General features: G+C 43.7%; 1 protein-coding gene across 2 annotated transcripts; it reads left to right on the forward strand.

Annotated features, from left to right (window-relative positions):
- On the forward strand, positions 1 to 25084 carry LOC139048770 (zinc finger protein 239-like). Of its 2 annotated transcripts, XM_070523359.1 has the most exons (4): positions 1 to 213; positions 13473 to 13679; positions 23673 to 24311; positions 24883 to 25084. In XM_070523359.1, the coding sequence occupies exons 1-4, from the start codon at positions 87 to 89 to the stop codon at positions 24969 to 24971; spliced, it is 1062 nt and encodes a 353-aa protein (XP_070379460.1). In that variant the 5' UTR covers positions 1 to 86; the 3' UTR covers positions 24972 to 25084. The 2 variants fall into 2 exon arrangements, with proteins under 2 accessions (XP_070379460.1, XP_070379459.1); XM_070523358.1 differs by having other exon boundaries at positions 23673 to 25084.
- Positions 25085 to 25312: the final 228 nt, after the last annotated feature.

Raw genomic sequence — 25312 nt, forward strand, 5'->3', positions numbered from 1 at the left:
CCGTAGCCTGTATTTCCAATCATTCCCATGCACAGTTCCCGTGAGTTTCTCACACGAAACTCACTACTATTGTAGTGAGAAACTCTATGGTGGAAGGCACAGTTTCCCCTGGTGCCATCGTGTGCGTCAAGCGTCAATTACTGACAAGCTGCCGGTGCTACCATAGAGAAATCTATGGTGCTACTGCAGCGCATCTGAAACAACCGAACAACGGTGAGAGTACTCGGAAGTTTCGCGCGATTACCTGTTCTTTTGCTGACACTTCATTGTAGGAACCACCGCATTTGCCAATTCGTGCGGTATAACGTGGTCTACAAATTTCACGGAGTGGGAAACGGTTGCTGCAGCCTCGCAGAGATCGCAGGATCTTGTATGTATGGGTACCTTCGATAAGCACGTCTGAGCGCTGCCCCTAGTTGAAACAGTAGAGTGCCACTGTTTATAATGTGCAGCAGGCGTGTGTTTAGTCGCGATTTAAAAAGTGTGCCACTTCCCACGCGCCAACATTTGCATATGCACTGAACTGTCAGTGCTGCGAATGCCGTCTCACGAGACGGGTCTCTTATGTGGGTGTGACGGGATGGTTGTGCTATTGTGCTCGATCAGCAGTGGTCACGCACATGGCTGCATTCTGTTTTTCCTTCTCACTGTTTAATTTTGCTGACCACTCCAGCTGAAGCGTCAGAATTTTCCATTTCTTGCTCTCATGTAATGACGGTACATTTCCTTCACTTAAAGCGCCCCTCACCAGGACCCATGGCAAATTTTGGTTATACGCTGGAAGTTGCTACGTGCCTTCTACGGAGCATTCAGCCGCAAGGATTTTTCATATTGGTTCATTAATAGCCGAGATAGAAATATTTCAGTGCCCTGAACCCATGATTTCAGGAGCCGATCATCACTGCCAAGAGAGAGAGACTCTCTCCACTTGCCCCGTCTTGCCTCCACAAGCGAAATTCCTTCCCTGCGTTCTCCCATACCCACCGTGCCCATACCGGACCTCGAGGATCGCATGACGCATACTTCAGGGGCCCCCGCCTTCATTTTTTCTTATTTTTTTTCTTTTTTTGCCGCGCAACGCTCTTTTGCTGATGGTGTCGCGCGCGAGCTGTTGTGCTTGTCTGTTTTTGCGCAGCGCACAATTGTGCGCGCTGTGCACAAGAACACCTGACTAGCGGCATAAATCAGTGCTACACGAACACTGAGGCAGACATAAGTAGATCACAGAGCATGATCGCGTGCTGTAACACGGTAGAAAATGGCACAGTTTTGGTGTCAGCGCGTGCAACTGCGCGACGACGCGGGAACAAGCAGACAATGGAAGTACATTGCTTTTGCTGCGGTGCAAAGTAAAGCAAACACACGCAGAGATTTGGTTTATGTGTTTTATTATTTGCAACAGATTACACAAATAATGCTTGCCATGTTGCCCTGAATAATTCTCAAAGTCACGAGTTGCTAAGAATGGTGTCACACCAAAGACATAAATATGCATGTGCACTAGCACGTATACATCATCCCTCGGTCTTGGAGCATGGCACGTAGCGACGTAATACTTAAAAGACACAATCATTAGCGCGCATTGTATCCACGGCACTTGTGGGCTCAAAATGGCCAACCCTTGTGAGGGGCCCCTTAAAGGTTGTTAGCAGCTCATTTTGTTAGCCCAGGAATGTCGTAATGTACCCTCTCACCAGAGGGTGCTCCTGCAATAATAGCTTTTTGTAGAGCATATGCCTGCGTACCGTTGTGTTTAAGGACCTCTGTGAGACGGTAGTGCTAGTTCCATACTCTTAAATTTAGGGGGTTGTTCTGTAACATATATTTTACAGTCATAGTATCTCCCTGTCATGTTCATTATTTTATTACCTATGTATTTTACGCACTTTGCAGCAATTGATCTTTAGGCCCTTCTACAGCCAAGTCACACCTACCTATCGCAATACACCTGTCCATTTCACTGGCAGATCATAGGCACCACATCACCACTTGCATGGTGCTCTTTGGCCCTGGCCCTTGTGCCACTAAACACAACACATCATCATTCCTGCATACTCGCAAGAATACAAGAAAAGTCTTATTGGCTACGCCTGACAGCTTACGTCACCCATTACGTTCAGACATGCCGTGACTTCCGGTGGCGCAAGACACCGCCGACAAGGCCAGTGGGATCCTACAGCCGATTAAGCCTCCTTGCCGATCGTTTCAGCAGACCGTAATGGATTTGTTCGGACCCTTTCTGACATCAACATCCGGAAATAAGTGGATCATCGGGGCAACAGACTACCTTACCCCTACTTTGTCGAAATGAAGGCTGTGACGGAAGTAGCGCAACCGAGGTAGCACGATTCTTTGTCGAAAACATCCTGCTGCGACATGGTGTCCCAAAAGTCCTCATCACCGACAGGAACAGCAAACAACGCAAATCACGCTGTTCAAGCTTGTTTATGAAAGGAACGCGACGACAACTCTTGACGCCATGCTGGCACACATCACCGACTATTCGCTTACATTTACAATCATCGTCTATTGTTTTTGCAGATTTTTTTCTTCACACAAGTTCACACTAATTTGCTGAGCTAGGTGCCAGCAATTTCACCAAGAGATTACAGCTTGCACTCTTGCTTGCTAACGTTGTGGTAACTTCGAAGGTGAAAATGGATCTTTGTAAAGTTTTGTCTCCTCTCCACTAATACAGCAACCCATTTCTCATTCTGTATAACATGGTGTTCTGTACAACAAGACTTATGAATCTTTCATTAAGCTATCATTTTATTGCAGTTGAATGCCAGAAGTCCCCCATCACCTTTTGTAAGCAGGTATCATGACAATATGGGCTTCACTGATACCACCACTGCATAGCTAACATTATGTTCCCACATGATATCCCTCTCTTCCAACCACACCCACCTTGTCCAGCAATATTTCTCTATGTTACTGTGCATTGTCACTGTTTGTTAAGCTAATTTTATCATGACAGTTCATTTAATTGCTTCCATGAAGCGGAAGTCTTTGTCCGTTCCCATTATCCTGCCAAGTCATCTTGGTTTTCTCATGTTGTACATGGGCTGCAATGTTTGCAATCTTGAATTCTTGCAGTGCTAGCAATGCTGAATTTAGTCATTCCAGATTCCCTCTTCATATAATTCTACACATTTGCCTCAGCATCTTCATTCAGTCTTTTACATATTTTTAATTTTATACATGTTCACACTAATTCCCCTTGTATACACCATTCATCATTTTCACTTTGGGTACCTACGAGTAAGCGCCTTTATGCTTTCCTTGCCTGCATTGTCTTTGTGTCATTACAAACACATAAAATTTCACTGACTACAATACTCCTTAATGCGAAATTTGAGCCCAGCTCTATACATGTTTTCATTTTGCCTCTCAGTATTTTGTATTATAATTATATGGGTTTATATTAGGAAGAGAATGCTGTGAGTAATGTGCTTTGTTTCAATACAGTCTACACGTGCTCCTCTGGTGCCATATCATAGCTATTGTCGCCACACCTCTCTTGCTTGCCACTATGATTCTCGCGCTTTCGTTCCACCAACGATGAGAGTGGTCCTTCATTGCGCCGCAGTGAAGTCATGCCACCATTGTCAGCGGCGGCGACATCCAAGGGATCGTCACATTGAGCCTTACTCGTAGCCGCTCGTCATTGCCCCTTGCAGGAGCAGTGATGCACGCCACAAACGCTAGTACCGCAGGCTGATCTGAGCAGGTGACGCCACGGACCAGCGTAGCCCTCCCCACCTCGCACCACCTTGTCCTCCCCTTGGAAGCACAGATGAGGTTGTCCATGCAGATGCGGAGGCTGTTTCTCCTCTGCCCCTCCTTCGCTTTCCTCCTCGCGCACTCTTCCTTCATCTACTGCTGCACTCTGCATTCGCTTCCATCTTTTGCCTGCACTTGTTCGTTTGGTTATGAGGTATAATGCTGTCGACGCTTAACCCAGGAATGGGCGCTTAAGAGCTGTGCATTAAAACTTGAGCCCTTAGATTCCCCCGATAGTTCTTGCTTGCTAACTTCAAAGGTCTCGACTCGTGTGCTACCTTGGTGCCTCAAGACGAGAGTTTATTGGCCTGTTACTTGCTTCTATGACCACAATTCTACATACAGTGCAGTTCAGTTATAACAAGGCCACATATAATGATATATCAATTATAACGATGACTCAACTTAGGGTATCAACTAATGCCTTGGGGCTGTCAGAAAAATTATGCAGATCCCAGGTGCTGTGGGAATCGATGTAAGCAGAACTTTCTGCACTGTTTGCTTTGATTGACGATAATTGGCAGTGATGTTGATGGTGAATGTTAAACTTCTTTAGCGGTTTAACAAACGATACGAGACTGCTGAGTCGATGGTAAACATAACCTTGCATGCACCATTGCTGCTTTTTTGCATAGCACACAGAACACATAGGGAGATGTTTCTTGAGGCATTGTTGTACGCCATTCTTTGTAACCTCCAAGAGAGTTGAGGATTGTCATTGCCTCACATGGCATATTGCATCGTGGCAGATTTGTTAAACATTTATTAAATTATGGGGCTGCATGTGTCAAAATTTCAATCTTGTTATGTGCCACTCCGTAGTGGCAGACTATGCATTAATTTTGAGACGCTGGTATTTAACTAATGGTATTTATCAAAGTGCACAAGTGTTTTTGCATATCACTATTCTTGAAATGGGGCTGCTGTGGTTGGGATTGAACCTGCGCCCTTGAGCGATGCTACAGCCGCAAAGCTACCGCCACAATCACAGAAGTGTTGATTTGATGACGTGCTGCCGCTTCTGTTATGTCGCATGGACTCTATGGTGATTGAATGGGGCTTGGTGTCTGCATGCACTGCGTCAGTTGTCCACATGGCAAATATGTGTGGTGTTTATTTTTCAAAAATAGCGTAAATTTATCGTTCTGTACCTTTACTTTGCCCTGTGAGCCTTTCCCTCGCCTGCACACTCTGTATGGGAATCGTGAGTGAAGAGTGGCAAGACTGTTATGCACTCGTTTCACAACTGCGTAGGTTCTAACCATCCTCTGCATCTTCCTTCTGGACTTGCACGTTAATAGAAGGGTATGCACTGCAGTTTCTGCAATGCATTTGTGGGGACTCGCAGATAATTACAGCTGTCAAGAGGCTTATTTGGTGACAGCCGGGGAGCTCCAAAGGGTACTGTGTGCAAGTGCCACAAGGTAAAGACTTGAATGAGTCTCTTGCGTCGCCTTGCCGTCCTATACACCGACGTGGCCCGCTGCCCACAAAAACGTGCCCTATGTCTAGTCGTACTAGACAGTGCAGACATTCTGAGAGCTTCGGCCACGCTCAGCACTGTGGACAGTGGCACGGCGGAAGAGGCTGCTATTGCCCTAGCCATAGTACACGCTTCAACCATGCCGGCGCCGGATGGACCTATCACAGTGGTCACTGATTCTCAGACCGCCTGCAGGACTTTGGCACAAGGGAGGGTGACACCCTACACACACCGCATCCTTACATCATTACACCCCTCAGCATTACACAGGGTGCGTATCGTCTGGACACCTGGACACGCCTCTCTCCATGGTAATGAACGCGCTAATGTGGTAGCCCGAGAGCTCGCTAACCGGGTGCCATTGGAAGAGCTGTCCAACCCAGACGACGCACCGACAGAACCACTGAACTACACTGAAACTCTACAATATTACAGAGATACCAGGAGCCACTACCCTCCACCACATAATTCCCTCAATCGAGAAGATGCCGTCGCGTGGCGACAGCTGCAAACTAATTCATTTCCCTGCCTCTTTTATCTTCACCTCTTTCACCCCACACAATATCCCTCACACTGTCCCTATTGTGGAGCAAAGCCCACAGTATACCATTGCACCTGGGAGTGCCCACACCCTCCGGGCTACTCCCCTATTCCTTCACCTTCCCCTTCCTCCTGGGAGACTGCGCTGACCAGCTCAGACCCGCAAGAGCAGTGACGGCTGATCCGGCGGGCACGCGGAGTGGCGCAAGCGAATGGGGCCCTGAACTAAGGGCTCCACCCTGCGAGGAAGTCGCCCAAACTCATGATAAATAAATGTTTTCTCTCTCTCTCTCTCTACCACGCTCCTGCCATGTACATGTGCACTCTCACCCACTGCCCGACGTGACTTGCAAGACAGCAGCAGCAGCAAAAAAGTAGACGAAAGAGGCAAAGAAAGTTTTGCTTTAAAAAAACCATGTACTACAACATTCTTTTGTGACCTGACCTGCAGTGACTGGCCCTACGGTGTGTGACCCGTACTGTGTGTGTTGTGCTTAATTCTGTGAGATTTGTCATCTTGGTTTCTTTCCTCTTTCCTCCCCGTCTTTCTATCTTCCTCAATTTCTGTTTGTCTCTTCCTTTCTAAAGAGTAGGCAGGTGTGGCGCCCCTTCCAGTGGCACTTGCCAGCCTGCTGCTATCTTCCCCTTTCCTGTCTAGTGTATATGTATATGTATTTGAAATAAATAATAATAGTGATAATCATAATAATGATAGGAAAAACAGTTTTATGCAGCGCTTATTGAGCAACAGAAAGTTGTATAGAAAGTTTTTCATGTCGCTCGAAAATTTTTTCATTGATTCTTTTAATATAATTATAAAATTTACTAAGTTAATTAATTAATTAATTACACACTTGGGCAGAACGCAAAAATAATCTGAGCATCACCAAGCGAAGGCATGTTAGATATGACCATCAGAGTTATGTCTTCTGGGTGATGTTTTCAAAGCAGACTGTTTGCATTGCAATGTTTCCTTTAAATAAAAGATGCCGAGAGGGGGTGAAAAGGTTGCCTATGCTATTGGCATCTGCCACCATTTCCGTGTATTGTATCTTGCCTGTACGCCGATTACAAAAGCCACAAAGAGTATCGCGACTTGGTGCAGCATGGCACAAGCGGCACCAGCTGCATTGCATCTGCATTAATCATGATGTCACTTCATATGCACTGGGAGAGAGTGAAAAACAAAAAGGCTAGAAGTGAAATTCAAAGTAGCACGGTGGTGTCCCCTCTCAGCATGTAGACTATGTAGAAAATGTGCTGCAGAAGCATGCGAGAAGTAGCGGACAGTCCTGTTTGTATATGATAGTGCCGACAAAGCACAAAACAGTGTTGCTTGAGACGAAGCTGCAAATCTTGCAAGCCTCACAGAAATACGAGCTGAAGTATTCGATGATGTTGATTCTGAAAACTGGGAGTGCCGTGATCATGAAGGCTGGACCCAGTGACCATGCCTATCTATGAAAAAGGGGTTAGAGACCCTTTTTCACCATAAACTACTGTTTGAAAAAGGCGGGCTTTGTTTGAAAAAGTGAAAGCCCCATAGTACTGATACCAACGTGATGAAAGCCACTGAAATAACCAAGCTCTCTGAGCACGTCGCTGTTTCTAGCCTCTATATTGCTACTGACGGCGAAACAGGTGGGGCTTCAACGGAGGAGTTTCTGAGTGCAGATAGTGCTGCCTTGTTCTACAAAGAGCTCTTGTACTAGGTGATCATTGTCATTACAAATGGTGGCGTTGTGCAACAGAAGCTGTAGTGACAAGATTGACAATTCTCCATCTTTGGCCTTAACCCTGATGTTGATCCAAAATGCATTGTTGTCAACAAAGTCCCTCATTGATTTTGTACACATTTAAGGATTGCCGCCAGTTTTGGCGCAGTATCTGGATGTGATGCATGCTGCAGTTGTAAATGTGATACTACCGAAAAAGCAAGTGCACATTTCTGACTATTTTAGCATGTCTAATGCTCGACGTGCTGTTAAGAGCTATAAATAAACATTTTATTTTTCAAAGCCTACTTTCTAAAATGTCATTTTTTTAGCACGAGTGGCAAATTTGTGTTCAGAGGTACAAAGGTATATTTGGCAGCTTTCTTTCCTTTTACAGCAGTCCAGATATAGCAATGATCGGTTGTAAGATTGATCTTTTTGATTCTGTTATTAGTGGACTGAACTGTAATGACAAGCACTGTAATCCTTATGGCTGAAACGAAACCAAACGTCCGCCTTTATAGTACCTCTGAGGATGTCTGGCAAGCACTCCAAGGTCAAGGTTCAGTGCACGTACTAGTGTCGTGTAAATATTCGAATTTCCAAATATGGTTTTGTATACAGGTAAAACAGTTAAACCTCGATATAACGAAGCAGGTAAAATTGGCAGTTTGCTTCATTGTATCATAATTTCGTTGCACTGAAATTCGCCCTTTTATGCAAGTAGGTACTGTTGCTGATAAATTTTTCTTACGTGGAAAGGGGAAGCAGAATTTTCTGAAATATCGGGCAATTGAAAAAGGCAATTTAATGAGAAAGGAATTCATTTCGATGAAATTGTGAGTTGGCGGCACATAATAGTTTCATGCCCCATCGATGATATCTTCACATCAGCAGTACAAATTAAGTGAAGCCGTCAAGGCTGATAGCGGTGCCCTAACTGGGAGCACACTGTCATGAAAAACGCCGGCAGTAGGGAGTGAATCATTCATCAGACTCTTGCTTCAATGGGTCAACAAAACTTGAGATTGCACAGGCTCAAATACTAAATGTGCGGGAAGACAGCTTATATAAGCCTTGCCGTCTCAGCACACCCACTCTTTGCACGTGCGGCAGATGGCCTCTAAAGCAGGGTGTGCGGCTGCGCATGTGCTCAGTCATGCTTACAGCCATGCGGAGCCACGGCCAAGACGCGTGCCAAAAATTGCAACCCACACCAACTGCCCTCTCACCCCTCATGCTCACTTGATTGCGTTACGAGCTTGCCTCCCCTCCCCTTCTTTCCCTTCGCTCGCGCAGGAAGACTGCATTTGTGAAGCCCTCTTGTATCACCCACGCTCAAAGTTACCGCACTTGGACTTCATATAAAACATGATGCGGCTCCGCTTTGGCGGTTGCTCTGATCGCGCCACATGCAATTTGAGAGGCGAGTTTACGAGCAGCCGCTTGTAATTCAAGCATTTCACTATCTGCATCCGCAGAAGTTTCTATTTATTGTCTCGGTGTTCCATTGTGGCAGAAGCGAAATTTCATTATAATGAAATCGCATACAAACACACTTTGTTATATCGGGGTTCTAAATACATGTTTTATGGACAAGCAGTTATGAAGAGTTAAATACTTTGTTATATTGAGGTTTAATTGTATTTTCCTATTCGATATTTGCCTTGCAAAAATTTAGTGGCAGACAAACATTGGGGTTTCTCGCATGTGCACATATACACAGTTTGATTATGCTAAGGGTGTGAGAGCTGGTTTCCTTACTCCTATTGAGTCGAGTGGAGATTGCTTCGTTGCCGAATACTGCCAAATTGTCAAATAAGAAAGTTCTATTTCCTTGTATTATTTTTTATTCTTATAATTGTTTGTGCAAACCCATCTCTATTCATAAATAAACAATGCATGTTTACCTGCATAAGGTATGTTTTGTCACTTTATCGTCACTCTGAAAAAGTTGAGGTAACTTTTCTGCAAAAGTGGTCAGTCTGAAGATTTTAAATCTAGAATGAAATATTTGACCCTGGGGGTTCACATTTTTGGAAAAAAATATTTTCAAATGTTTAAGAGGAAGGAATTGGTGGTACATCCATTCTTTAGAGATGATTGGTGACTTTAATGTCACTAGCAATCCTGTGATTGGTGCACAATTGTTCAGTATATGATTTGTATGATGAATAATATTAAAAGTGCTCATACCTGGGAGCTAAGTTGGCGTCAAAGTGGTTCAGGGAAGAGCAGTATGTAGTCGGTGCTACTGCAAAGCACCTTAAGAAGGTGGTGGTAAGACCTGTGAAGCAGCAGAGGGTGCTAAGAGTTTCCGGAGCTAGTCAGGCTGTCACTGAAAATTAAACCTGCCAACATTTAACACTTGAACCCTCAAAGGTGCGGTTAGCTTTATGAGGCTCTTTGAGGTATTATGAAGCATTGCCTGAGATATCATTGTCCATAATGAGGTTAGAAAACATGAAGCTTATACAGAGCTCAATAATGGCCATGTCCTCTGCTACAGAGGTATTCCAGATAAGAGGGAATATAGAGTAGTGCTTCTAATTCATAAACATAGCGTGCAACATTGATGAATTCTAGGCTATTGGCACGCATATGAATAGTTTGCTTTTGGTGAACGGTTTTCATGAGCCACTCTGTTACAATAATGTTAGTGAAGTTAATTTCAAACAGACCAAGTCACAAGGCAGGAGAAACACGATGTGCAAAGAGAGAAAGTTGGGATAGGTACGGTCTCCAGTATAAATTCGCACACCGATGAAACAAGACTATGAAATAGGGTAAATAAGTTAATCGGTTGGGAGTTGCATCCCTTGCCATTAGTAAGCAGCCAAAATGATAGCCTGGAAGGTCAGGTGGATTATCTAGGTGAGCACTTTCAATATGTCTCGAGTGCACTGCATTATACAGAAACATTTCTAAGACTGCAAGAATATGAAGAGTGGCATCCCCTAAATCGTAGAGGTTCATCAAGTGATGCTTACAATTGTCCATTTACTTTAGCTGAACTTAAGGCGTCTCTCGCTTGTTGCAACAACTCGGTGCCAGGTGGCGATTGCATCATGTAAGAAATGATTAGGTGCCTAAACCCTGGAACGATGAAAACATTCCTATCTCTTTTCAATGCCATGTGGGCAGCGCGGTATATCCCATTGTTATGGAAAGAAGCTATGGTCATCCCGGTACTTAAACAAGGGAAAGACCCGGCATTAGCCTGCAGCTATAGGCCGACAATGCTAAAAAGCTGTTTGTGCAAAGTTTTTGAAAAGATTATAAACCAGCACTTCATCTGCTTCTTAGAAAGTAACAACAAACTGCAACACCTTCAATGTGGTTTCTGAGGGGGAAGGTCGACAATATACCACCTTCGCATTGAGGCAAACATCAGGGATCCATTTATTCATAAGCAGTTTTTACTTTCACTATTTCTAGACCTAGAGAAAGTGTATGACATGACATGGCGATTTGGGATCCTCCGCGATCTTTCTGCGATGGGCTTGCAATAGCCTTTGATGCTGATTACTCTCCAAGTGCCAAATTGAAACATATCTATTTCAGTGTATCCACTTTTCTAGTAAGTATTTAGGCAAGCCCATCTCTATTCATGAATGAACAATGCATGTTTGCCTGCATAAAATATTTGTCACTTTATCATCATTCTAAAAAAGTTGCAGCAACTTTCTTGCAAAATAAGTCAGTCTTCAGATTTGAAATTGGCAATAAAAAAAAACTCGACCTTGGGGGCTTGCATTTGGCGAAAAAAAGGCCCTCAAAGTGTTGAGAGAAAACAAATTAGTGGTGAATTCATTCGTTAGAGGTTATTTGTGACTTTAATGTCATTAGCAATCTTATGATTGGTGCAAAGAGTTTCATTCTATACTGGCACATGCACAGTGACCCAAGTTGCCGTCACAGTCGTTCACTGAAGAGCAGCACGCACCGAGTGCGGCTGCGAAGCACCTGACCACGGCAGCGGTTTCGAAAACTCCGTAAAGTTATCCATAATACTCTGTCGTCGAAACGGCCTGAGATTAAGCAAAAGCTGTTTATGCAGTCATTTGCTACAAATGAAGTGAATTTTACAAAAGCAATGCCAAATTCAATTCAAAGCGGGCAGCCGCGACCGCTGCCATGTTTTACGGAAACTATGTAAATCACACAAAGACAGTAATGGTAAATCTGAGAAATTGCTTACGCAGTGGTATAACATTTGCTAAACTAAAGCTGTCTATTGTTTGCATGACGTGAATTGTGTAGTACTTTCTGGAAGGCATTAAGGCACCAGCGATACAACTGGAACCTTTGATAAGTCATGTATGAAAGCCGATGCGCTTGAACCACAGATGATATTTCGACAATCCATGAGTGTGCTTGCCACTATTATTGTGTAGAGTGTTGCTTGTTTTGCTGGGCACAGATTTGCCCAATGCATTGTGCCACTTTGGTTGTTCACCGTCACTACAATGCAACAGTATTGATAAAAGGGTAGCAGTCATCCTAATAAAACTTAATAGCAGATATCAATTACAGGTAGTACAAGCCTATTCTCCATCCTCCAGTGATGATTATGGAGAAATAGAACACTTTTATGAGGATGTTGAATGCTTAATATTGAAAGGTCCAAACTCAGTGTACTGTAGTCATAGGTGACAATGCAGAAGCAGAGGGTAATTGGCTTGGAGAACAGGTGACTGGCAGCTATGGCATCAACTTTTAGAACAGAAATAGTAAACAAAGGATGTTGGTAGAGTTCACGGAATCACCGTCAAATTGTGAATACCTTCTTCCAGAAGTGGACTAACAGGAAGTGGACCTGGAAAAGCCCTAATGGGGAAAGAAGAAAATAGATTAGAAGTGTTAGGTAAGGTAAATGGCAGGGATCATGAGTTAGAGAGGTCTAGGATTGTTCTCAATTTGAACAGGAAAAGGCCAAATTAGCCAAGAGGGAACAGATCAGCCAACCTAGGCACGTCAGTCGGGATAAAAGTAGGTGACAAGATGGGGACAATTAGAGATCACTGGCAGAGGCTGCCCGGGGTCTTTGAAGAGTGGCACATACCTACCCAATGAACAAACTTGGTATCAGAAAAGTCTGTTGAAGAGCAACACATAGACAATGTTACATGCTCAGTTACCCAAGTTGGGCTGATGGTTGGTTTTGAACACAGTTCCCTCAGCACAGCAGCCAGATGCTCTACCCATTTGACCATCGACCACACAGGGACGCAGGTTGGCAGGAAGGAAGTTAGGTGTGGACTTACATACATACATACATACATACATACATACATACATACATACATACATACATACATACATACATACATACATACATACATACATACATACATACATACATACATACATACATACATACTGCTAACTGGGCGAAGTTCTTTAAGAATGCTAATGCCTTGAAAATGATCTTTTGCAGGCAATGTAACGTGTAGGACAGGTGACCAACGGTTTATCAGGGTTACAAAATGAGCACCAATGGTATTGACATGCAATTGTGGACAGCAGACAACTATGTAAGGTGATGAAATAGAAAATTTGCAAGCACAGGATGGTATCAGCTGGCACAAGATGTGGGATGATTGGATATCTTACCGTGAACATTAAATAGGCTGATGGTGATGACCCTAGGATCTTGCAGTCACTTTTCATTATTTGGACTACACCAACAGCTTTAAAATGTATAAAAATGAAAAAGTGTCTGAGATTTTCTACTGTCATAAGCCTTCCACAGAAAAGAGATTGCCTTGTTTTCGAGTAGTCAATGCGGAGTGTCCCTTGTAGCCTTTTAGGAACACTTAACTGAAAAGGTTTTGCATTCCATGGCTATGCATTGTAAACTGCCCCTGCATTTATTCTGTTGTTGTATTTACCCCTTGTTCTTGATGTTTTAACAAGACTGCAATCACCTCAATTATTTTCTGCAGGTCCCACAAATGCGATGAGCCTAGCTGAAAGCATCACTGCCAAAACGACACGCGATGCTCTTTCGAAGGTCGTTGGTCAGGTCGAGGTTGGCATGCAGTGCAGCTTGCCTCTGGCCAACAAATCTGTCGGGTGCTCCTTCAAAGCACGGAGAGTCTCAAAGAGCATGCAGACTACGGAGACCCTGGATCATCTAAGCTTCACCTCAGGTGGGCAGTGACCGCCACGTCCCTTACAAAGATTTGCTTGCTTGTGTGAGTGTGGTAGATGGCCGAGTCTGCGTAGCTCGGTATGACTTGCTCAAGTGTGTAGGACGTTCTGCTGCTGAAGACAAATTAGCAGGTTTGTTATCCTTGTCTGCATACTGATATGATCAAAGTGCAAAAATACTGCTTTGCTGAGCACATTCAAGCAGCTTAGGTGGTATACCTTAATCGAGAGCACTCTTGCCCTGATGTCTGTCGTAGCCCTTACATTGGTTTACAATAATGTTATGCCCAGTGAGTCTCTTAGTTATGCCGAAATCAGTGATGAGTGTAAGAACCTGATTATAGATCAATGCACAATGTAAGTCGACCCCTGCGTTTTGGGTGAAAGAAATTCTTTATTGCTGTTAACTACAAAACATACTTTGTTTTATCAATATGCTCATTCATTGAGGGAGGCGAAAACTGCATGGGAACTGTCGGGATTGTTGTTCTGGGACAGCTTTGGGTCACATCCCATAGCACATCATTGGTGATGACTAAGCAGGACTATGCATGTGCTACACTATCGTCAGGCAATCAGCAGCATCCACTGGGCACCTTAGGTGCACTCCAGGGATCACTTCAATGGGCCTGTAGGTGTCTTGAGGTGAAGGCTCACCATACACTCATTTTAGTCCTTGCCCATTGATAGGAGCTTCAAGTTTTGCGCAGTGTTTGCAGACTGCAGTGGCTGGCGGACCTCTTCCGTGCCACCAGTTTGTCCTATTGGATAGTTATTCGTCCACAGCAGTCTTGTTACAATGTGCTACAAGCTCGTCCACCTTTGCGGATGCGAGAAGTCAAGCCTTTTCCCTTTGAGAAATGAGACACTAGTGAGCAATTCAATTGCCTTTGCAATGATTTGAATCTGCTATCATTGGGAGAACTTGTGTACGGTGCTCACAAAACAAATTCGACCACATTATCCTCAAGTTCACTGTCAACAGGGTAGCCATTGCACAACAAAGTTTCCAGTGAAAGATCAACAGTTGCTCTGTTTTACGTTCTATAGGCAGGATGCACTGCCACAATCATACTGTATGATTCCACCCATTTTATCACATTGTTGTCAAATGCACTTATAACGTCAAGCCCTGACATAGTTTTGCACCCCGAACAGTACTAAAACTTGTTTGCACCAAGTTTGCACATTTGAAGTGTACGCCACAGTAACGGCAAAAACGATGATGCGGTCTCCATTTTTTGACAGCTCCAATCAAGATTGTGCCAAAGGTATCTTGCAACACCTGGTGAAGGCCCAACCTCTCCTTGGTAATTCGGGCGCATTTTTTCATATGATTACTAAAGAGTGACAGCATTTGGTAACATGGTGTTAGCCCATCATAAAAGCAAAGTTCTGTGTCACTCATGGAATTTCGCAAAGGTACTCAGGGAAAACCTGAAAAACTGAAGGAATTTGGAAATGTCAACTTGGTAGACACTCTGAACTTTACGACAGAGCGTGAGGACATATTGAATATATGCCACGTAAGGTTCTGTCGACATTTGAGCATGGGTCGATGGCTCCTTGTTTGCTGCCAGCTGGTAGTCAAAGGGCTCTCCAAAGAGGTCTAGAAGCTTCTGCTTTCAGTCATTCCAACTTGTTATGTCGCATTTGTGGGTCTCATATCATGCTAGCACTGTGTCTTGGAAATAGAATAGCATATTCGCTAGCATTAGCATTTGGTCCAACCGATTATTTTCGTTTACACGCTCATACCAGGAAATCTAGTCTTCAACGTCAATACCATCAATGCCATTGAAGGTCCCTGGGTCTCGCGTCTGTGACAACACTACAGAGGTCAGAGTCGGCTGCACTGGAGGTGGGCAGTCGGTCATTGTGGCACTTTGGGTGTCAATCACTGTGTTGGGGCTGACAGGGCGATCGCCGTGGAACTCCGTGTTGGTACCCAGCGCCTCCACTAAAATGTTGCGAGGCAGAGACAAGCATGAATGTTGTTTATGCAAGGCGAGTGCTGAAGGCACCAGCTGACACTAGAACATGGCGGCTGAAGCGCCTCAGCAACAACAACACTTCTTCGTCATTGTCTCTTGTCTGTATGTCCTGTTCTGTATCACAACAATATTAAAGAAAACTTAACATTTTGTTTACGAATTAATGCATTTATATAATGTATGTCAATGACCTAGCTGGTACGTGACTTGGAAAAACGAACAACGCTAAAACGGGGCCATACAAAAACAAGACAGCGCACTATCCTGTGCCTTCTCATTTGCAAGCCAGATTTGTTACAGCCCAGGTAACAGTGGAGATCACTGTCGTTTTCCAGCCAGACCTTCTAGTGAGTGTTACAGCCACGGCTACGTACGGGAGAGGGTGGGCACTATTTTGCAGGTTTCCTATCACTCGATCGTGCTTTCAGCATTGTCAGCATGCTATATTATTCTAGAATTAAAAATGAAGGAGCAAAGCTTTGCACTAAAATTTCGTTAGTGTCATGTGATGGAATTTTCGCTCACTTTTGGTGACCCATACAAGGGGGACAGGGGGAGAAGGGGATAGGGAAAAGGTGATGTGAGAAGGCAAGGAGATGCTACTACTATAGACACGACAGTGGTTGTGGGGAAACTGGATAAACTTAATTTCTATGTGCGGTGACATGACAACCCTCTCATCCCCCTTGGGACTTTCTCTTTCATCCATGTCGTCCTTTCGGAGCCCACCTCCTGAAACTTTCTGTTCCTTGGGAAAGGCAGATTTGCCAGAAATATCGGGGGCAGGGGGAGTTTCGACCCCCAACCCCACCCCTAGGCTATGCCAATGCTACACACACAAACTTTCTGTGGCAATGTGCCATTTACTGCAAAGGCTGTAACGATGTTTCCGCCTCATTGGGCGGTGTTGCCATAGTAGATCTTAAGGGTGTGGGCCGCCGACTGCTAACGCCCCTTGAGGCAGTCAAAGCAGTGCTTTTTGGTAAGCTGTTGACAATTACTTCTTTATACATCACGCCTGGCTACCAACTTTCCAGAACAGAATTTGAAAGCTTTATTGCACAACTTCTGGAGCCCTACATTGTCGTTGACCTAAATGCACATACCTTGTGGGCCGCCTCTCGATGTGATGCCACGGGGCGCCTCATACAAAATTTCCTCTTATGTACAGGTGAACATTTGCTAAATAAGAAAGAACTGATCTTTTACAGCGTCCAAACAAAACATTTTCATATATAGATTTAAGCATTGCATCAAGTACAGTCATGCCATACTTGGAATGGAGGGTGGTTAAGTGCCACCTTCCATGGGTAAATAATTAAGTGATAATTTTCTGGTTACTTCAAAATAACAAAACGGGACGAATGCTCTCCACATGTGCTCCAATGAAAAGTTGACTCAGCGGACCGGCAGTGGTACAGAGAGCTGACACATTTGACCTGGGATGACATTTGTATATTTAGTAGTGACGATGCAATAGTATGTTTAACTGAACTTATTGTCGATGGAGTGTTAATATGTATCCCGCAAACCAATGGATCGCGTTCTAAACGACATGTTGCCAGATGGAATGTTGAATGTAGGGAAGCACGAAAGAAACAAAATAAGGTTCAAATCACCTCTGTGACTCTGACTATAGAAAACCTTATCAGTTTCAAGAAAACAAAGTCGAAAGGTAGAAGAATGCGCCGCCGTGCTAAAAGGGAAAGCTGGCAGAGATGCATCTCTGGCATTAATTCTTGTACAGATGGAAGAAAAGCCTGGGACGCGGTAAACAAAATGAAAGGCCAAGAAGCTCACCCTCTGCCACTAGTAAACACACAAGGAGACACTCTTCAGGAACACGCTGATTGTCTAGGAGCACATTTTGATCACATTTCGAGTACATCCCATTACACAGGTAGATTTCTAAGATATCAACGACAAGCAGAGAGACAGTCTCTGGGTCGGAAACGCAGAGCCCTTGAAGGATACGATCATCCATTTCACATGGCAGAATTTCAGGTTTCACTGAATTGTAACAAATCCACTCCAGGAAGCGACAGAATAATGTATGAAATGATCAAATACACCGTGAAACCCACAGAATGCTACTGTCACTCTTTAACTCTATGTTCTCTGCTGGCTACATTCTGTCTACCTGGAAAGAAGCAATCGTAATTCCTATTCTCAAAAAGGGAAAGGACCGTTCCTCACCTAGTAGTTATAGGCCTATAGCTGTGACCAATTGTTTATGCAAACTCTTTGAGAAAATGATTTACCGATGCACCGATGCCTCATCCATTTTCTTGAACGCAACAAAATGGAACTTGAAAACATTGCATTACATTCTGTCTGTGCTGTCGCCAATCCTAGAGCAAACGAACGCCTTTCTACTATTTTCACTCCACCCTAACACTTCTCTCCGCGTTATCGCAACCGAACTGAGTGGAGAACTGCAGATGACCAGCCGATATGTTTCACCTGTCGTCGCATTGGTCATCTTGCCCAATACTGTCGCAACTCGTGGCCCCCAACACCTCGCACACCGACCAACCTGAACCGTTTTAATGGAAATACCTGCAATGTATCGCCCACCGCCGAGTCTAACAGTTCCAACAACTCTGCTAGGAACACGTACGGTCGCTCACCATCGCCGCACAAACACCAGTCTCGCTCACTGCAAACGCGTCGCCTATCTTCTCGTTCGCCGCAGCCACGTCGCCTTTCATCCCCTATAGCTTTTGGTGGCACCCGTTCGGAAAACAAAGAAGTGCAAACCTCGGAAGTGGTGCTGCATTGCCTACTACTGCAGCAAATCCTCTGTCTGTGCCCACAAGGAGAAGTGCAATTGACATCAAAATAGACGGCGTACTTGTCCAAGCACTCATCGACACTGGAGTTCACGTATCTGTGATGAGGGCTAGCCTACGTAGACGTTTAAAAAAGGTCCTCACCCCAGCAGCCGCCCACGTGCTTCGTGTGGCCGACGGCGGCGTGCTGGTTGTTCTTGGAATGTGTATTGCACATTTAAGTACAGCCAGCCGCCCTACTTTTGTTCTCTTTGCTGTGATCGACAACTGCCCTCACGACGTTATGCCTGGATTGGACTTTTTATCCACTCATTCTGCTCTCATGCTGCTGAACATGACCGGCGTTCTTCAGTTAGAACTGCCTCAACTCGCCAATGCTCCGAGCACCGCACCACCGCACGTGTGCTCGCTTCACGATGTGCGTTTGTCACCCGAGGCAGTTACTTATGTCACTTTGACCGCTCAGGCACAGGTTCCTAACGGCTAATATGTGCTTTGTCCCATCATCGAAGGGCTTTTGAACCAGAACGTTATTGTTCTTCATACACTGGTCACACTTACTAAAATGATGTCGTTGTACCGCTTCTGAATTTCAGCCTGTGCCCTCAAGTGATTCCAGGCGGCATGTTCTTGGACAGCGTTTCTATTGGTTCCGATTTTGGTTCCGAGACTGAACGCCGATTAGCGCCAATTGCAGCTAACAACTGTGGTTCCTTAACGGATGACTTCGTGGCAATGATTGCACCTGATCTCACCTCGGCACAGGCCACGGACATACGTCTTCTACTTGAATCATACAGTGACATCTTTGATTTCGGCAACAGGCCTTTAGGCCAAACATCTGTTATTCACCACCGTATAAACACTGGAGACACGTATTCTCTTTGTCGGCGTCCCTATCGTGTATCGCATGCTGAACGTTGAGTCATCCAATCAGAAGTGGACAAAATGCTTCCCAAAGGTGTCATCGAGGCATCAGCCAGCCCTTGGGCTTCGCCTGTTGTCCTTGTGAAAAAGAAAGATGGTACCTATCTGGCGTTTTTGTGTCGACTATCGCCACTTAAACAAGGTCACGCAAAAAGACGTCTACCCACTACCACGCATCAATGATGCCTTAGACTGCTTGCACGGAGCTAAATACTTCTTGTCCATCGATCTTCGATCCGGCTACTGGCAGATTTCAGTTGATGAAATGGACCCCGAGAAGACGGCCTTCATCACGCTGGATGGCTTATATCAGTTCAAAGTCATGCCCTTTGGCCTCCAGTGACATTTTAATGTATGATGGACTCTTCTGCAAGGCTACAAATGGACCACCTGTCTTTGTTACCTTGACAGCGTTATTGTTTTTTCTCCCACTTTCGGCAGCCACATTACCCGACTCGCTGCCATTCTGGCAGTCTTCTGAAAAACCGGCCTCCAACTGAGCTCCATGAAGTGTCAATTTGGGTGCCGTCAGATTACCGTGTTGGGACGCTTCGTTGACGCATCCAGTGTATCAACATACCTAGTTCAGGTGATATAGTTCTGCATGCAGAAAAGGCTAACATTTTCTTCGGTCACAACTTCTTGAACACTGTAGTAAATGCAAACAAATATTTGTCTGAACTATCAGTGTGGATAAACATGAATGAGCTCCAGCTAAATGTGCAAGAAATAAATTTTTTTTAAATCTAAAAATAATATTGTACCCTTCGATCCTGTGCTCAGTTTCAGAAAGGAAAAAAATAGAATGTGTGAGCTTTACACATTTTCTTGGAGTGGTATTTAGTGAACAGTTAACCTTGACTGAGCATATTAATTACTTGCGTACGAAAATATCACACACATACAGTCTAATACAGAGGTTAAGGCTTCTACCAAGTTAACTGAAGAAAACATTTACCCTTATCCAGGCACTTCATTTCTGCTTATTTGTTTGTGGTAGAAAAACATCAAAAAAAGCTATTAGAGCAATCATTAATATTCCCGACACTTCAAGTACACAAGAACACTGGCGACAACTGGGGCCTCTGAACATACATAAGTTAGTAACAATTTGGACAGGCGATAGATGCGTATTACTTGATCCATAGCAAACCTCACCTTAGCTTTTGTTCACGTTCACAGCTTTGTGCTGTTTGCAAACTGCGGCATGTTTCTTGCAAGATTCCTGAGGTTAGAACTAACTGTGAGCTTCAAACATTTGAACATAACATTATAATTTTCCTGAAGAATAACAAAGAAAATGAAAATCTAACACGATTTCCCAAGTACAATACTTAACAAAACAGAAGTTATAGATCTATTACTTAGATCATAACACGTAAATTTGACCTATTGTAGTCTTAACGTGGCTGATTACTTTTTATTTTTGAGTGCTGTCGGTGATGCTCATTTTCACAGCTGTAATTGAAACATTGATTATCTCAAAACATTTATACACTGCACAGTATCGTGGATGTTCTTTTTTGGTGCAACTCTAATGCTGCCATACAAGGAAGCTTGTTGCAGTCTCAAATGCACTGCAGGAGGGTAGACCTCATCAGGCACACACCCTTTAGCCTCTTCCCTGATGTGGCAATGCATGTTTGGATGATGTATGTGAAAAGTGATCCTTACGATAAACTTTCAAAATATAAGCATTTCAAGTCTGATGACTGAGGAATGAAGGTGAAGACTCATTTAAAGAAAGTGATTGAATAGTACTAGCAGTGGTGTACCAAAAGTACACTGTGCAAACAGGAGGCTTAATTTTGCTATCTGATGTTAAGCTGATGTGAACAAAGAGATGTATAGTGACGCAACTTCCGTTATCTCTTTCTCTCATTCATGATTGTAGCAAATAAACTTAATTTTCTCCATGACACTGTAATCTTGCTCATTTGGCATAAATGAAGTATTGGCCTGATATTAAGATTGCGTAGAATTTTTACTATAATTTCATGTAGTAAACAATATGATGCGCAATTGGCCGAGCCAATTACTTTTTATGCTTCTGTGGGCAGGGAGGCACAATGACTACTTACCAACAGTCAAGCATAAGGAGTTGCAGCGGAGCATCCTCAATCATTGCGACAGTTGTGACTCGTCTATTGGTATCCTGTCCCTACTCATTACACGCAAGTGCAAACACCTGGGAGAGAAGCCACTTAATTGGCACTTCTGCCGTCAGAGCGTTTCACACAAGCGCAGCTTCAAAGGGCCCCTCTGAGGTCTGGCTTTTGTGAACTGAGAAACTTAGTGCATACAATGCATGCTAACGATAGTGTCTGCAAAGTAGTACATCACTAAGCATTGCAAAAAGGGCTCGAATTTCAAACCAAACTCTGTGTGCCTTTCACCGCACAGCCACCAAATTCTCAGCTGCTGAGTTGCATTAATCTCACAAGTGTGCCTACGTAAATTACAGTACTGTGACGTCAATCACAGTGATATGTGACTTTGAGAATTATTTAAGGCAACACCAGCTATTTGTTTGATCTGTTCCTTCAGTGAACGATTTAATGATTAGAGAAATTGTATAAAACCTACAAACTGAATGTCTTCGAGTCCTAGTTTTACTCCATGCCATAGCTAGAGAGACATACTTTTGTTTTGTCTGCTTGTTCCCACATTGTGCAGTCATCTTGTGCAGAAAATGAAACTGTCTTCCATTTTTTTACCCGGTTATAATGTGCAACTCTGCTCTTTGATTTGCTTGTCTGCCTCTGTGCTCGTGACTATAGCATTGATTTATACCATTAATCAGGTGTTCTCACATTGAATACGTGAGCAGAGCATGAGGAGTAGAGTGCATGTCATTTTGTTTCACCTTGAACACGACCATAACTGAAGATATCATACTTTGTTAAGCCTATAAGGACAGCACTGAGAAAAGTCCAAGTTAACAAGTAATCTTCTCGGGCAAAGATTGGCTAGATCACTCATAAAGAAGTTGCCGTATTTTGGCACGTATTACCCACACCAAAAATTGTACAAATTTCACAGTAAGGACAAGGCTGAGGTGCAGATGGCAGAAATTTCAATTTGAAGTTTGGTTTCATGGCAGCACAGTGTGTGCTGCCGCAAAGCCATACTTCAGCACAAGGTTCTTGCTACTCAAACTTTCATTATCTCCTGGGGAACCCCGCCGTCTTTCCACCCGTGCGTCAAAGCTCCCTTGTCCCGTTCTTCATTTCTGGTCTTTATCTTCCTCTGTACAAGCTGCCATTTTGCTTTTAGCAGTTACTGAATAGTGTGCACGGCGCCGAAAAAGTATAACTTGGATCATGATAAGCTGTGCTCAGCGGCCCAGCTGAGTCTCCGAAAACAGTGGAACAGAGTCAGTGGCTGAAGATATGGCATGCACAAGTCGTTTATCCCCAAATGGATACTGTTTCTGTAAATATCTGAGAGCTGTGTGCAGTTATTTTCTTGGGTTATGCGCACATATATTTTTTTTCTTTCTGGGCTGTTTTGAAAGCATTGTGAAACATCATTCCAGCAAACAAACAAACACGGATGAGCAGAGAAGGACAACAAGAATGCCGGTTTTTGTTGTCCTTCTCTGCTCGTCCCTGTTTATTTTAGTGCTAGAAGAATGATTCATAATGTTATTTAAGACCAAGTTGCCCAGCCGACGATGCTTCGCGACTGTTCTAAAAGAAGGTGGGGTTTTACGTGTTGGTGGATTATAGGGAGAAAAAGACAGTACATTCTAGCCGGCTCCTTGCAATCTCAACTTATGAAAACATTGCCAATGTTTAGTATGTGATCAAGAAAAAACTCACTGGTGAAATCTTTTACGAAACAAATTTCTTGTGCCAGCGAATTGTAACAAGTTTTGCAAATAGTGTCAGTGGCCTCTGGGCCTCGAGTGGTCATTGAGGATGAGAGAGCGAGCTCGGTTAAAGCATCTTTAAACTGTTCTATAAGGACCGTACAAATCCGTGAAAGTCTTTAAACACTGCACATTCTCTTACTATGTAATCTTTTGCCTTTCTGCAAAATTATTTTTGTTGGTGTACTTCACAGATAGGGTCGGGCAGCATTCAGATGCAGAAATATTGGGTAAATTAAAAAGGAAAAAGGACCGTTAGGAGTTGTCTGCTTCATCATGCTTAAATTGACTCTCGAGATTTCCCAAATAAAAAAGAAAATAAAGCTAGTTATTAAATTTGTCATCCATGTTCTTTTTTTTGTCATTTCATAATAACTTTCACTTGCTCTTGTTTCATTTGTGCAGCATTGAGGCCTTCTATTTCTCCATCAACTGCCAAATGTGACAACTCAGAGCAAGGATGCCTCCACCGATACCAGTTATGTGACTACGAGACTGATAAAGTGTCTCATCTGGAAACGCATGCCAATGTCCATACGGGCGAGAAGCAGTTTCATTGCCCTTTATGCCCTCAGAGCTTTTCACAAGAAGTCCACCAGAACAGTTACCTATGCACCCACACAGGCGAGAAGCCATATCAGTGTCCTTCATGCTCACGGAGCTTTTCAGAAAAGTACAACCTTATGAGACACATGCGCATCCACACAGGTGAGAGGCCATATCAGTGCCCTTCATGCTCTCAGAGCTTCTCGGTAAAGGGCAATCTTATGAAACACCTGCGCACCCACACGGGTGAGAAGCCATATCAGTGCCCTTCATGCTCTCACAGTTGCTCACAAAAGAGCAACCTTATGGAACACATGCGCATCCACACAGGTGAGAAGCCATTTCAGTGCCCTTTTTGCCCTCAGAGCTTCATACGAAAGACCAGCCTGATATGCCACCTACGAACCCACACAGGGGAGAGGCCATTTCAGTGCCCTTCATGCCTTCAGAGCTTCTCGATGAAGAGTGCCATGAAGGTACACCAGCGCATTCATACAGGTGACCGGCCATACAGTTGCACCGTCTGTTCCAAGTCCTTTACGCAATCTAATCACTTGAGCAGACATAAGAAAGCACAGCACCCTGATAGTGTAGGGTAGGTCAACAACCATGTTGAAGTAGTTTGAATTAAAGGTCTACAGACATGTGGCATGCTGCATAGCATTGTACTGCATCAAGTAACACAAGTGCCTTCATGTGCCCTTAAAGGGGCCCTGAAACACTTTTTTTCGTGTCACCATATTTGCTCTAGATCTTTTCGCAGCATGTCGTAGAACATAGACTAAAAGAAATTATGAAAAGTGACCCACACAATGCTTTTATAGCTAGAAAATAATTATATATACAGTTAAACGTCAATATAATGAAGACAATAAAATCAGCAATTTGCTTTGCTATATTGCGATATTTGATTATTCAAGAAGTATATTCAGTAGTTCTTTCGATCTCAAAAATTACTGTTTGCATGCCCATACAAAATATGTATGTTCAATGTAATATTTAATATTATACTACAAATGTCTGAAGGATCTGCTTTCTAAGTTGTGTGTTCTTGTTTTGTTCTTTTCAGTATTTTCTTTTGGTACAGATGAACTTGTTCTGTTAGACCCATTTGCCTCTATGTTCTGGTATACATGGTTCATCCTAGAGAGACTTTGATCTTATTGTATTCACATTTTTTTTTACAGATGAATACTTTTTTAGAGCAATTGATTGTTCGTTTCCACTGTCTGTTTCATCAGAGCAGCAAATAAAATACTGTCGAATAAGTATTCATTGACTGTTCGCATGTATTTTAATGCTTGAATGGCAGCATGCATATAGCATTTTATTGGATGGGGGCTGTTTATTATTAGCCCAGAAGGCACTTGTTATTACTGAAATGGGGTTTATTGCCGCTCGTTCCAGGGATCGCAGGTAGCTCTAGATCACAAGTCCTAGCGCTTCGCATCAACAGCCCGAGCACGGGTCTCGCGCCGCAGCGGTGACAGTCCGCACTG

The sequence above is a fragment of the Dermacentor albipictus genome, chromosome 8, assembly GCF_038994185.2.
Source record: "Dermacentor albipictus isolate Rhodes 1998 colony chromosome 8, USDA_Dalb.pri_finalv2, whole genome shotgun sequence".
Taxonomy (NCBI): domain Eukaryota; kingdom Metazoa; phylum Arthropoda; class Arachnida; order Ixodida; family Ixodidae; genus Dermacentor; species Dermacentor albipictus.